Genomic DNA, 12,479 nt, shown 5'->3' with positions numbered 1-12,479 from the left:
TCACCTTTTGTGACTTACTGATAAGTAAAGTCAATGGGGAAGCCAGATTCACTTAACAATTCTGTTACCAGTTTAACAATCGCAGTGATTCACTGAACAACTGTGGCAAGAAAAGACATGAAATGGGACAAAATTCATTTAACAACTTGTTTAGCAATAGAAATGTTGAGCTCAGTTGAGGTTGTAATATGTACCTATGCGTTTGATTAATAAATAAACAAATAACACAACACAGTAAAAAACAGATGTTGTATCCATCATCCATTTGTCTACCTACCCATCTACTTGAGATTATTTCCTTCAAGAGTGCAAGACGCTTTACAAAGCACTCTTCCACCCACCTTCTTTTCCCACATAACATCCTTATCAGGCAGGGCTTGCCAAGGAAGGAAGAATTTCTAGGACTGAAGGTAAATTTGAACCACACTATCTCTAAGAGCAGTTCGGATATCCAGCCGTTGCATATCGATGGTGTTTTGGTAGAACAGGTGGCAGAATGTAAGTTTTTAGGTATCACCCTGAAACAAGATCTAACATGGGGGGCAAATACTTTAGCCCTAGAAAAAAAGGCTCATCAACGACTGTATTTTTTAAGACTTTTAAGATCACAACAACTGCCAGAGAGTCTGTTGGTTGCCTTTTATCGAAGCTCTATAGAGAGCATTTTATCTTATTGCCTCTGTGTGTGGTTTAGGAGCTGTACAGAGGCGGAGAAAAGGGCACTCCAAAGAGTGATAAAAAGGGCACAAAAGATCAGCGGATGTCCTCTTCCCTCATTGGAGGAGTTGTATAACATGGGATGTAGAAGGAAGATACAAAAGATCTTGAGAGACCCTTTGCATCCAGGCCACTCGTTGTTTGAGATCCTACCATCAGGAAGACGATATAGGGTGCTGAAAGCCAGGACAAGTAGATTTAAATATAGCTTTTACCCAAGTGCTGTGATCAGGTTAAATGCAGAGTTATGAATCTGGTGGTCTTAACATATATATATATCCTGGTTGTACAGTTTTTAAGTGTTATTTGTTTTAATTTGTTTTACATTGTTATTTGTATGTCTTTTGGTGTTGTTCAGTTGTATGTTGTGAAGGAGCACCTTATTTCGTTGTTCTCAGGTTTCTGAGTACAATGACAATAAATTTATCTTATCTTATCTTATATGACACACATGCAAGGTTACCTTAAGATCTGCACAGGTATTGAACTAGCATATTAACTGTGTGATTTGCCAATAGTGCAACATTTGCCAAAAGGGTAATGATCTTGCACATGGCGCACATATTATTTGGTGTTGTACAGTTTCTATCTCTCTCAGTACATTTTTAGTCAAATGCTATGGAGGAGAAACCTATTCTGTTTTTTTCCCCTCATGTACAACAAGATTACAATGTCAAGAAATTTTTTTTAGAAAGGATTGATACATTTTTTCTTCTATATTACAGTCAAATGTAGAAGCTGAAATGAGATTTCATTATATGACATGACATGTAACATGTATACAAGCTTTGCACTATTTACCAGTGCAAAAGAGTATTTGTCCTATATGCTGATACTTTGTGAATGGATATTTTTTTGGATCTTCCTTTAATATTGACTTTGATTGTTTGTTCTCCAGCTCCTACTTTCCAGTAGTAATATACATACAGTGTCTCTCTGTGGCTAATTCTCAATGCATCTTATGAAATGGAAAACTAATGCTTGAGTTTGTGACTTTTTAAAGTGTCAGCTGCAATACACCACCTTGTGCTTTTTTTTTTTTTTTTGCAATTTTGCAAAGTTGTTTACTACTTTCTACTAAGATTCTCAAATCTTTGACTATATAAGCATAATATTTGGTTGATTTCCAATAACAGCATGAATCAAACAACTATGCCGATGATAGCGAACCTGTGGCACGCATGGCACGCAGAGCCATTTGTGCCGGCATGCGAGCCACAGGCAAACATACCTCACGTGCGCGCCTCATGTGCGCGCCTCACAGCTGGTTTTTGGCCTGTTTGAGGCCTTTTTTGGCCTCCCAGAGGCTTGAGGAGAGCCTTTGCAGGCCAAAAAATAGGCCAGTTTCATCACTTCCTGTATTTCCAGAAATACTGGAAGTGATGAAACAGACCCATTTTTTCGGCCTGCAAAGCCTGCAGAAGCTTTCATCAACCTCTGGGAGGCCAAAAAAGGCCTCAAACGGGCTGGAAGGCGCAGTGCAGGTAAGGGGACGGCGGGGGGGATTGCGCATGCATGTGCGGGGGGGGCACATGCATTGCCTTCTGGGTGCTGGCATGCAAACAGCAAGTGCAAGGGTGCGCACAATTTTTGGCACAGGAGCCCAAAAAGGTTAGCCACCACTGAACTATGCCATTATCTATCTAACTGAGATAAGAGAAAATTATATCCAACACCCTGTGCTTCTTACCAGAAGATTTAATGCCAGCTTGATTTTCTGAAAGCAGTCAAGAAACTCGATTTCACGTGGAGGTTTTGCGCGCAGAGTCAGAACTCCCTCTTTAGACCAAAAAATAATAAACACATTTAAAAATAAATTGACACTCCCGTGCATAAAGAAACATTAATGTGACATGCTGAACCATAATAATCTACATTCCTTGAGGGCACTTAGTGTTTGAAATACCAATCTTGCCAATCTGGATGCCTTTCAGTGCAATGGATTGTAACTTCCATCATTCCACAGCCAGCACAGCCAGTGGGGACAGCCAGTAGCTCTGCAATCTGTTAAAGGCCGGATCTGTAGTTCAATATATTTAGAGTCTCCATATGAGAAAAGGCTGAAACAGTTTACAAAGAAACAGCCACCTATCCCTTTCAAAGCATAAGTAAAAGCTACCTCTATAAACAGTGGTGATCAAAATACTAGTATATTTTTTCTTCATGTTCCAAGCTGATCAGAAACAGAGCTTTGTGGGTTTGGGGATTGCTTGGTTCTCAAAGGCCTTATAGGCAAAACTAAATATTTTCCCAGTCTCTTGGGACATGTTGAGATGGGTTTTTTTCATTGGAGACATTGGAGGTCTTTAGCGATGCTTTTTATTACATCTCTATGTGCTTTTGCTTATTCCTAATTAAAAGAGTTGAATCACTGAACTTGAACCCACGTCACAATGGTGGGAAAAAATGACCCCATCCTGACAGGGAATGGCCAATGTTCCTATCCTCCACCTCAAAACCTGAGAGGTGTCAAGACTAAGAAAGAGCTAGAAATGAAAAGAGGACCCTTATTCATCTTCATCCAGTGGCTTTTAGTTTTGAACAAGAAGAGAGAAACGGAGCAAGGAAAGAGGGGAGTGGGGTTCAGAACTGGCTTGGTTCAGAATTTGAACTGGATCCTTCAAGCCTGGTGGAATAGAGCGTACAGTGCATTCAGAAAGTATTCAGACCCCCTTCGCTTTCATCAATTTTGTTATGTTGCAGCCTAATTCTAGTTGATGAAATTCATTTTTTTCCTCACTAATCTACACTCAGTAACCCATAATGACAAAGTGAAAACAGAATTTTAGAAATGTCTATAAATTTATGAAAAAGAAAAGAAATTGGTGTAAGTATTCAGATCCTTCACTTAGTACTATGTTCAAGCACCTTTGGCAGCAATGACAGCATTTAGTGTTTTGGGGTATGACGTGACAAACTTTGCACACCAGGATTAGGGGATTTTCTGCCATTCTTCCTTGCAAATCTTCTCAAGCTCAGTCAGGTTAGATGGCGACCATCGGTGGACAGCCATTTTCAGTCCCTCCTTCAATAGGGTTCAAGTCAGGGCTCTGGCTGGAGCACTCTAGGACAGGGGTGTCAATCTCAAGGCCCAGGGGCTGGATCCGGCCTGCAGGATGCTTAGATTTGGCCCGTGTGGCCCCCCTGGAAAAAGTGAAGGACAGCCCATGGTGTCTCTGCCAGCAAAAATGGAGCTCGGGAGCCCATTTTTGCTGGCAGAGTGCTTGGGCCACCAGAGAAATCCCCCGACACAAGTGACATCATGATGGCCATGCCCCTCTGGTTACGCCCACCCTGGCCCTCCGAGGTCAAACACAACCCTCAATGAAATCAAGTTTGACACCCCTGCTCTAGAACATTCACAGAGTTGTCCCTCAGGCACTCCTGTGTTATCTAGGCTGCGTGCTCAGGATTGTTGTCATGTTGGAAAGTGAACCTTCAACCCTGTCTGAGTTCCTGAGCAACGCAGAGCAGGTTTTTATTGAGGATATCCCTGTACTTTGCTCCATTTAGCTTTCTCTCAATCCTGACCAGTCTCCCAGTTCATGCTGCTGAAAAACACCTCCACAATATGATGCTGCCACCACCATGCTTCACTGCTGGGTTGATATTGGGCAGGTGATGAGCAGTGCTTGGTTTCCTCCAGACATAATGTTTGGAATTGAGGCAAAACAATTCAATATTGGTTTTCATGAAACCAGAGAATCTCGTTCCTTACAGTGTGAGAGTCCTTCAGGTGCTTTTTTGCAAACTCCAAGCAGGCTTTCATGTGTTTTGCACTGAGGGGAGGTTTCCTTTTGCCATAAAGTCCAGATCAGTGGACAGCTGCAGTGATGGTTGCCCTTCTGGACCTCTGTCCCATCTCCATACATGATCTCGGGAGGTCAGTCAGAGTGATCATCAGGTTCTTGGTCACCTCTCTTAGTAAGGCCCTTCTCCCGATTGCTCAGTTTCACTGGGTGACCAGCTTTTAGAAGAGTCCTGGTTGTGCCAAACCTTTCCCATTTGAGAATTATGGAGGCCACTGGGCTCTTAGGAACCTTTAGTGCAGCAGAAATTTTATTGTAGCCTTCCACAGGTCTGTGCCTTGCAATAATCCTGTCTTTCAGCTCTACAGGCAGTTCCTTTGACCTAATGGCTTTTGGTCTGCTACAGTATGTCTTGTCAGCTGTGAGACCTTCTATAGAGAGGTGTGTGCCTTTACAAATCATGTCCAATCAATTTAATTTACCACAGATCGACTACAGTCAAGGTGTAGAAACATGTCAGCAACGATCAAGAGAAATGGGGGGCACTGGAGGTAAATTTCATTGTAGAGTTGTAATTGCAGGAATGTTCCAATCTCAGATGGCAAACCTCAGATAAAGAATGTTTCCAAGCAAATACAACTCAGGTAAACAAAGTCACTAATCTAAAGGAGGATTAGAGAGAGGAAGTAAACATGTTAGACTTTAACTAGAGATAATTAATTGTATAGATTACTATGCTAAACAGTAACAAAAGTTAAGGAGTAACCAAAGTTAATCAATGATGGTGGATAATTAAAAATGTGTATAAATGCAAGACTAGACTCCAGTAAAGATAATCATGATTCAGTTGTTATGATCAAACAACTCGACTGCCTCGTCATTACAATATTTCATGTGTTGTTACAAAGGGTCTGAATAGTTATGCCAATGTGATATTTCAGTTTTTCTTTTTAATACATTTACGGACATTTTTAAACTTCTGTTTTCACTTTGTCATTATGATGTACTGAGTGTAGTTTAATGAGGGGAAAAATGAATTTCAGCAACTATAAAATCAGGCTGCAGTATAACAAAAATGATGAAAGCAAAGTGGGTCTGAATACTTTCTAAATGCACTGTATATGAAAGCAGGCATCACTTAACAGAACTGGCTTAATAATAATAAACTACATCATGTGGTGCAGTGGGGTCATCATTAAAAAAACAAATGTGGCTTTTGAAAGAATCCTTGAGATTGGTATTTGCTGCTTCTTTCACTTGCGTGATGTGCATGTAATGATATATAAAATGAACACAAAATCTCATTTTCATTCAGCTGAAATTTTCAGGAAAAAACATTTGTGTTTATTTTGATAAAAAACTGCAAGGGCCACCAAAGCAAGAGAGAATTAATTGCGGGTTGGCTGAGTGCTTCTAACCCCTGGGCTGTGTGCCAATTTGCTTATTTGTAAAATAATTCATTGTCCAGCTCCACAAGAAAAAATTTCAAAGAATAACAAAGCCACAAAGCCAATAAAAATCACACCTACTCTAATACTGACATCTGTTATGGGTCCTCTCTCTTAAGGAGATGTTTAAGGGGCCAAAAAGAAAAGCCTTCTCATTGGTGGCTCCCTCCTTGTGGAACATTATCCCTCCAGAGATAAATTTGGCCCAATTTTGATATTTTTTTGCAAGGCCCTGAAGATACGTTCTACCAACACGCTTGGAGACCCAGAGTGATTTGGAGCCCTTCAAGTGGCTGATCTGATTGTCGTCACCAGGAAACGAGTGTTTATTGGGTTTTGTACTCTGTGAGCCACCCAGAGTCACCATGAGAGAGTTGGGCAGTCATATAATTTTTCAAACCAACAAATCAACAAAGGCAGCCCTTATATCATTAATCACCCCTAAGCAGAACAAAAATATGATCAAGTCCTTCTGGAAATTGCAGAAAAAACTGCACAGGGTGCGCTAAGTCAAAATAGAAAGGCTGTCCCATAGGCCATTATCCCTTTATCTCATGTACATTTTTCCAAACCTGTGTCATCCCATTTTGGACATAAACTAAGGATGCTCTCTTTTTCCCTTTTGAAGGAGGAAAATTCCCTGAATCTAACAATATGCACCCTCTAAAGAGCCTTATATTCAGTTGCTCCTACAGCCAGTGATTTAGCTGTGGATACCTGCTGGTCCTTTCTTCTTGTTCTTCTTTCCCTTCTTCCTTTGGTTCAGTTGCCTGAATGCTTCTGCTGCTTTTTGAAGCTTGGCCACGAAGAGCTCAATGTCATCGAGGGTGCAATTCAGTATTTGCTGCAAACACACAAAAGAGACAAAACCAAGATCCAGAAGCCATCCATCATGCTCACACAAACTTACTATGCATCTCACCGATTAAGAGTCAAAATGTTCATTGCCGCTTTAATCATGAGCATTCAATGTGATCAGCAGGTACATTTTGTTTTAAATAATCACCACTAGGAAATTGTGAGCCGCCTCCAGACCAGGTGGAGAGAAATGCTTGAACAAGGGCATCTTTCCCTGCTATGTTCTTATTTGCATTTCAAAAAAACGTTTCTTTTGGTAACACATGGACAATCAACAAATAGATTTTATCATCAAGTGGTTACTTCAGCTCCTCCCATATAACTCTAAAAAAAAAAATTTTACTATCACTAACCGTTTCTTTTTCAATCTTCTGTGCTAAAGCTGCACGAGACTCCTCAGAATCCTGGGAGCTACTACTTCGTCGATCGTACTCTGCCAAAAACACAAAAAGCAAAGTACGGTTAGTCCTCAGCTTACAACAGTTCCTTTAGTGACAGTTCAAAATTACAACGATGCTGAAAAAATGACTTATGACCGCTTTTCACAGTTATGACCTTTCCAACATTCCGGTAATCAAAATTATAATGTTTGGCAACTGATTCATATTTATGACCGTGGTTGTGTCCAAAGACCATGTGATCACCTTTTGCAACCTGCTGACAAGCAAAATCAATGGGGAAGCCAGATTCACTTAAGTTAGTATCAGCTGCAGAGATTCACTTAACAACTGAGGCAAGAAAAGTCATAAAATGGGGCAAAATTAACTTAACAAATGTCTCACTTAACAACAAAAATGTTGGGCTCAGTTGTGGTTGTAAATGGAGGACTACCTGTCAACAGAAAGAAAACAAAACAGGAGTGGAATTAAATTATTTGTTTAAAAACATTCCCTGTATCAAGCTACCCTATGAAGCTTTCTTTGACATGAATATTATGAACATACTGTAGATCAATGGATTCTGTCAAAGATAACAGAAGGAATAGTTTGGGAACTAAATGTATTCATTAAAAACTCAGAAGGTGGAAGCATCACATAGTTTTTTATTTTATTGCTCTGGATGTAACAATCATGCATCTAAGAACATTTTGGCAGAATTTCATCGATTTGGCCAATTCCAGATTCTGTTTTTCAGAAGGAGCTGTGTGGGCCTCGTTGCCAAAGATTTGTCAGATAAGAGCTGTAATGAAATTGTTCTTGAGCATAAGCCTTTAAAATGTGTCCTTTTTTAGCCATCCTTGCAGCAAATATGAATTTGACTTGTTTTCAAACAGACTTTTTGGAAAGAAAAGAATCAGCGTAACCAGGTTTTGAAAGTAAATACTGTGTGGATCTAGCTATATCTAGCACAGTCCAGAATCCAGGTGCTCTCATCTAACAAGTTCATCTAATACGCAGCAAGATCCATGAAATAATTACAAAGTATGTTTCTAGAAACATTATGTCAACTTGCAACATACAAATCTACACTAAGGTGGGAAGCTGGCTAATAGTCAAGTTCATACTTTTGGGATACATCGTTTGATAAATGTGGTTGATTAAATGTAACGCAAATGCATAACTTGCTTTAAAAAGCATGCACAAAGGCCATCTCTCTTTATCACTGGATATTATTTTTGTTTTGCAAAACTAAATTTTAAAATAGAATTCTAGTTCTCGGGATCAAAGTATAGGTCTGTTAAGAAGTCCAAACAAAATTGTTTTCTATCCAATAAAGTTTAAAGCATTCTAAACCTTCAATTAAACAAGTTTTTCAGTGTCAAACTGACACAATGGCTGGGGATGGTGGGTTCTAGTTCCTTATGTTTGAGGGCATCAAGTCAGGAAAAGCTGCCAATAAAGGAGAAAAACTCTATGTCAAGATTGAACTGCTTTGCTTCTTTCAAATCTAATGCTTTTCAACTTGCCAATTAACTGGGGTAGGGAAAGGGGAAATAAAATACTGAGAATGTGTTCGTGGACTGTGAGAGCCTGGCAACTATCAAGGTCACCACTGCAGGTGCTTGAGAAAGAGACTGACTGTTCCCATAACAAAAGGACATCTCATAATTGGACAGAGGTAGGAAGAAAGGGAAAATATCATTTAATTAAGCAAGCATTTGCGTGGGAACACCAGAGCTGGTTTTGATTCTTCAGGACCCAAATGATGTATCCAATAAAGTTTTACTTTTGCGAATTCAAAACTCCTGAGAGTGTTTTCTTATTTTGGGTTCACTAGTCAGACAACTGATACTCAAATTTTGTAACTTTTGCCTCTCTGAAGAAAATCAGCAGATGAAGCTTTCCTCTGCATTCTATCACCAGATTGGCTAAAAGTTTATCTCTTAGTGTGCTATCCATGATGCAATTATATAGTTGCATCAAGCTCCTAATAATTAAAAAGGGCAGTGGCTCTGTTCTGGTCCTTCTGGCTCCTTAAGAAGGAAATCTGCATATCCACCCATTTTGCATAAATTGCTGTAAAGTAGCAGACAGGTTAACCTCCCTTATTTCTTTTTGCAATGCTTGTGCTCTTGATGGAGCTACAGCACCCTTTTTCCTTTAGCGTTGGGTTGCTGCTAATTCACATGGCAAAAATCTCTGCTATCCTTGGAAAAACCCCAGCATATGCAGGGAGGGGTAATTTCGCTGTAATCAGTCCCATTATCCACTGCCTCCTACTCACTGGGGCAAATAGGTTCTTGTGCTGTTCCCCAGAAGGAGGCAATGGATTAGAGGAGAAACGGAAACCAGGACAGAGAGGGGGTGTCCCTAGACAAACACCGGGAAATGTTAGAAAACTAGTATCAGTTAATCAGTAGCTAGTACCAGCCGGAAGTGTGCACAAGGTTTGTGAGATAGAAAATAGACCATGTATCGAGTGGGTAGCTGTAGATTCAGCAATAGATTTGTGGTTGATTTATAACAGACTGGCAAGAATCACTAACTCTTAATTGTTTTAATGGCAACAGCACCAAAGACTTATATCTCACCTCTGTTTTGATCAACAAGAATCAGATCAGTTATGATGGCCTATTTGTTTTTATACATAAACAGTTTTTATATGGGGTTCTAGTAAAGCCCAAGGGTTCTACTAAAAACAAAAATGTCACAAAGTTGAAGGCCTCCTTCCCCAACTATTGATGAAAAAACCACCTGCCATCACCTTCTTTAGTACAGTGAAGACACTAGGCATAATTCAGGCTATTCAAAGGTTGAGGAGAATGGGATTTAAGCATGCTGTGTTTTAATTATCACATGAAAATATTCACGAATGCCTTGTTTTCTTGGGCCTTTAAGACATGCACATGAGTGACAAGAATGACATGATCTTGATTTTCCACTGGCCATGTTAGTGTGGCAATGACAGGCTCCTGCAAATGCTGGCAGAACTGGCCTTCAAGTGCAGGTGACTTGGTGTACTGTCTGACGTGTTCATGGATGTGGTGGAATACCCAGGAGGAAGGGGCTGCCTTCTAGTGGTAACAAAGGTGGTAGTGGTAACAAAGCATTTGTTCCCTGGGAGAAAAAAAGAGTTAAGAAGGCTCCTCCCTAGCAATACTCATAGTGATGCAAAAACTCAATAAATTGCTTTATTTTGGCAAGATTTCTGTCTATAGCTGAGGAACAATAAAAGAAACTACAGAGAAATAATTCTACTTATGTTTTTTTGTTCTTGGGGCCTGATAGAGCACTGACAATTCCTGTACCTGACTGGGACGGAGGGACCACACGATTCTGGTTGTTTTTTGGGAAGCCTCTGCTTTCATTCTGGAAAGGGATGGGTGCAGGCCCTTGAGGTGGGGGGAGGATGGATTGCCTCTGTTTGATCTTCTCTTGGTTCGCCCTAGAAGGGAGGAAAGGAAAACAGGAATTGTTTTGATAACTAAAAGATGTAATATTCACACAAATAGCAGTCACAGAGCAAATGAATTTAAATCAGTGTTAATTAATTTGGATTTTATTGGATTAAGAGCAATGTTTATTTATGGAGGGGAAGAGTACAAAACTTTTCATATAGACCTCAATTATGGGTGATCTAACAGTACAACGCCTTTCATTTTCATCCACTTGTACACACTAAGCTGATCTGCATAGGTTGATCACTGTAGAAATCCTACTAAATTCAGCTGGATTTAATGCTAAATAAATAAGTGTGGATAAAATCACCATTCTACTTTGCTTCTCTTAGCAAGCAAAGAGTCAGTCGAGGTGTCAGACTAGGCCCACAACTGGTTGTTGAACCAGTTCAGACCCCTCTTTGGTTTCTAAAGTTCCACAGGCACATCAACATACTTGCACCATTGCTGAGGTGGCCATTTTTATCATCTCTTTGTCCAGGCTAGTACTTTTGTTTTTATGTTGTATTTATTATTGTGACTTTTATATTTTTATCTGTTTTTGTTGGCTGTTTTGTTTATTGTAGTGCATCCTCTCTTTGTAGGGAGATGGGCAACTACATAAATTTGATAAATACTTTCAAGATTATCTATGATTTATGTGCAATTTCTAAGCTTGACCAGTCCTTTCACATCCTGTGCTTTTTTCCCCCCCTGCCTGCAAAGGGTCATGAAATGCACACAGCACCTCTATGGATGATAGGGACTGATATGGATAAATTTATGCTTCTTTAATGATCAAGCCTTTCAGGTGCTGGGAAAAAGCAAACCAGTGGGCATCATAAGGCATAAGTCCAATTGATGAGAACTTTCAGGTAAAATTTCCATAGAAATGGGACACAAGGGTTTTGCATAAACTCAAAATCAGTTCCAGATTCATCTTATTTATTTTTATGCCACCTTTATATCAGTTCCAGATTTATCATTTATTTTTATGCCACCTTTATTATTTTTATAAATAACAGGGCAGCAAACATATCTAACATTCCTTCCTTCATTATTGCTCCCACAACAATAACACTGTGGGGGAGGGGGGTGCTGAGAGAAAGTGACTGGCCTAAAGTCACACAGGTGGCTTTCATGCCTGAAGTAGGACTAAAACCCACTGGTTTCTAGTCAGGTGCCTTAACCACTAAACCAAACTGGTTCACATCTCTGTCTGATCTGATAGCATCAGCTGGTTTGGGGAACTGAGTCAATTTATTTCTAGTTCTGTGGTAGTTTGTCTGAAACCAGAGCACAGGTGATTTTTTCCCTCTGAACTTGTGGTTTTGCAGAGTTTGTGGATGATGTCATTTTCACTAATGAGAAGAAACACATCATCTTGTCTTCTGGAACCAAGCGGCCACTGTTCTCTCTCACCAACTCACCTACCATACCGTTTACCTTCCTAATAGTTGCCTTGTTACATGCATTGCACTGTAGTTAATATGTAATCAAGATTACAAGTAGGAGGATAAAATGCTTGATTATAAAGTTGCTGACATACTAGCATTTTACCATGGGAAAAAAAAGCAAGAGCCTTTTAAATGTGCAACAGATGTCAGCTGGGGAGCCAGTTAAGTATCTCCTCAAAGCAGCTGCTTTGACATGTTTGTTAAAATGGCTGAATAAATGGAGACATCATGCCCTGAAAAGGTAGTACTGACTTCTTTTATTCCCCTTTTACTTGAAGTGGGGAAGAGGGGATTCGGTTACCCCAGTGCAACCAGTGGTCCAGACAAAACTCTGACTGGATAGTGTCCTTTGGTCAATTGGAAGGGAGATGGATGAACATGGATGGACTCATTGGTATACAATCCCCAAATTTTGTGGTTCAAATTATTTTCA

General features: G+C 39.9%; 1 protein-coding gene across 2 annotated transcripts in view; it reads right to left on the bottom strand.

Moving 5' to 3' along the window:
• The window catches only part of EPS8L2 (EPS8 signaling adaptor L2), a 96,624-nt gene that overhangs the window by 22,210 nt on the left and 61,935 nt on the right, over positions 1-12,479 (bottom strand). For both annotated transcript variants that reach the window (XM_026706624.2, XM_087920927.1), the window contains 4 exons: positions 10,461-10,597; positions 7,126-7,205; positions 6,632-6,758; positions 2,408-2,496 (listed from right to left, as the gene is read on the bottom strand). In XM_026706624.2, the coding sequence (XP_026562409.1) occupies positions 2,408-2,496; positions 6,632-6,758; positions 7,126-7,205; positions 10,461-10,597 (433 nt within the window). The remainder of the gene's footprint in view (positions 1-2,407; positions 2,497-6,631; positions 6,759-7,125; positions 7,206-10,460; positions 10,598-12,479) is intronic.

This window comes from Pseudonaja textilis, chromosome 1, assembly GCF_049901715.1.
Source record: "Pseudonaja textilis isolate UNSWEBS1 chromosome 1, rPseTex1.2, whole genome shotgun sequence".
Taxonomy (NCBI): domain Eukaryota; kingdom Metazoa; phylum Chordata; class Lepidosauria; order Squamata; family Elapidae; genus Pseudonaja; species Pseudonaja textilis.
Note: the sequence above shows the minus strand (reverse complement) of the source record. Positions and strands in the feature narration are given on the sequence as shown.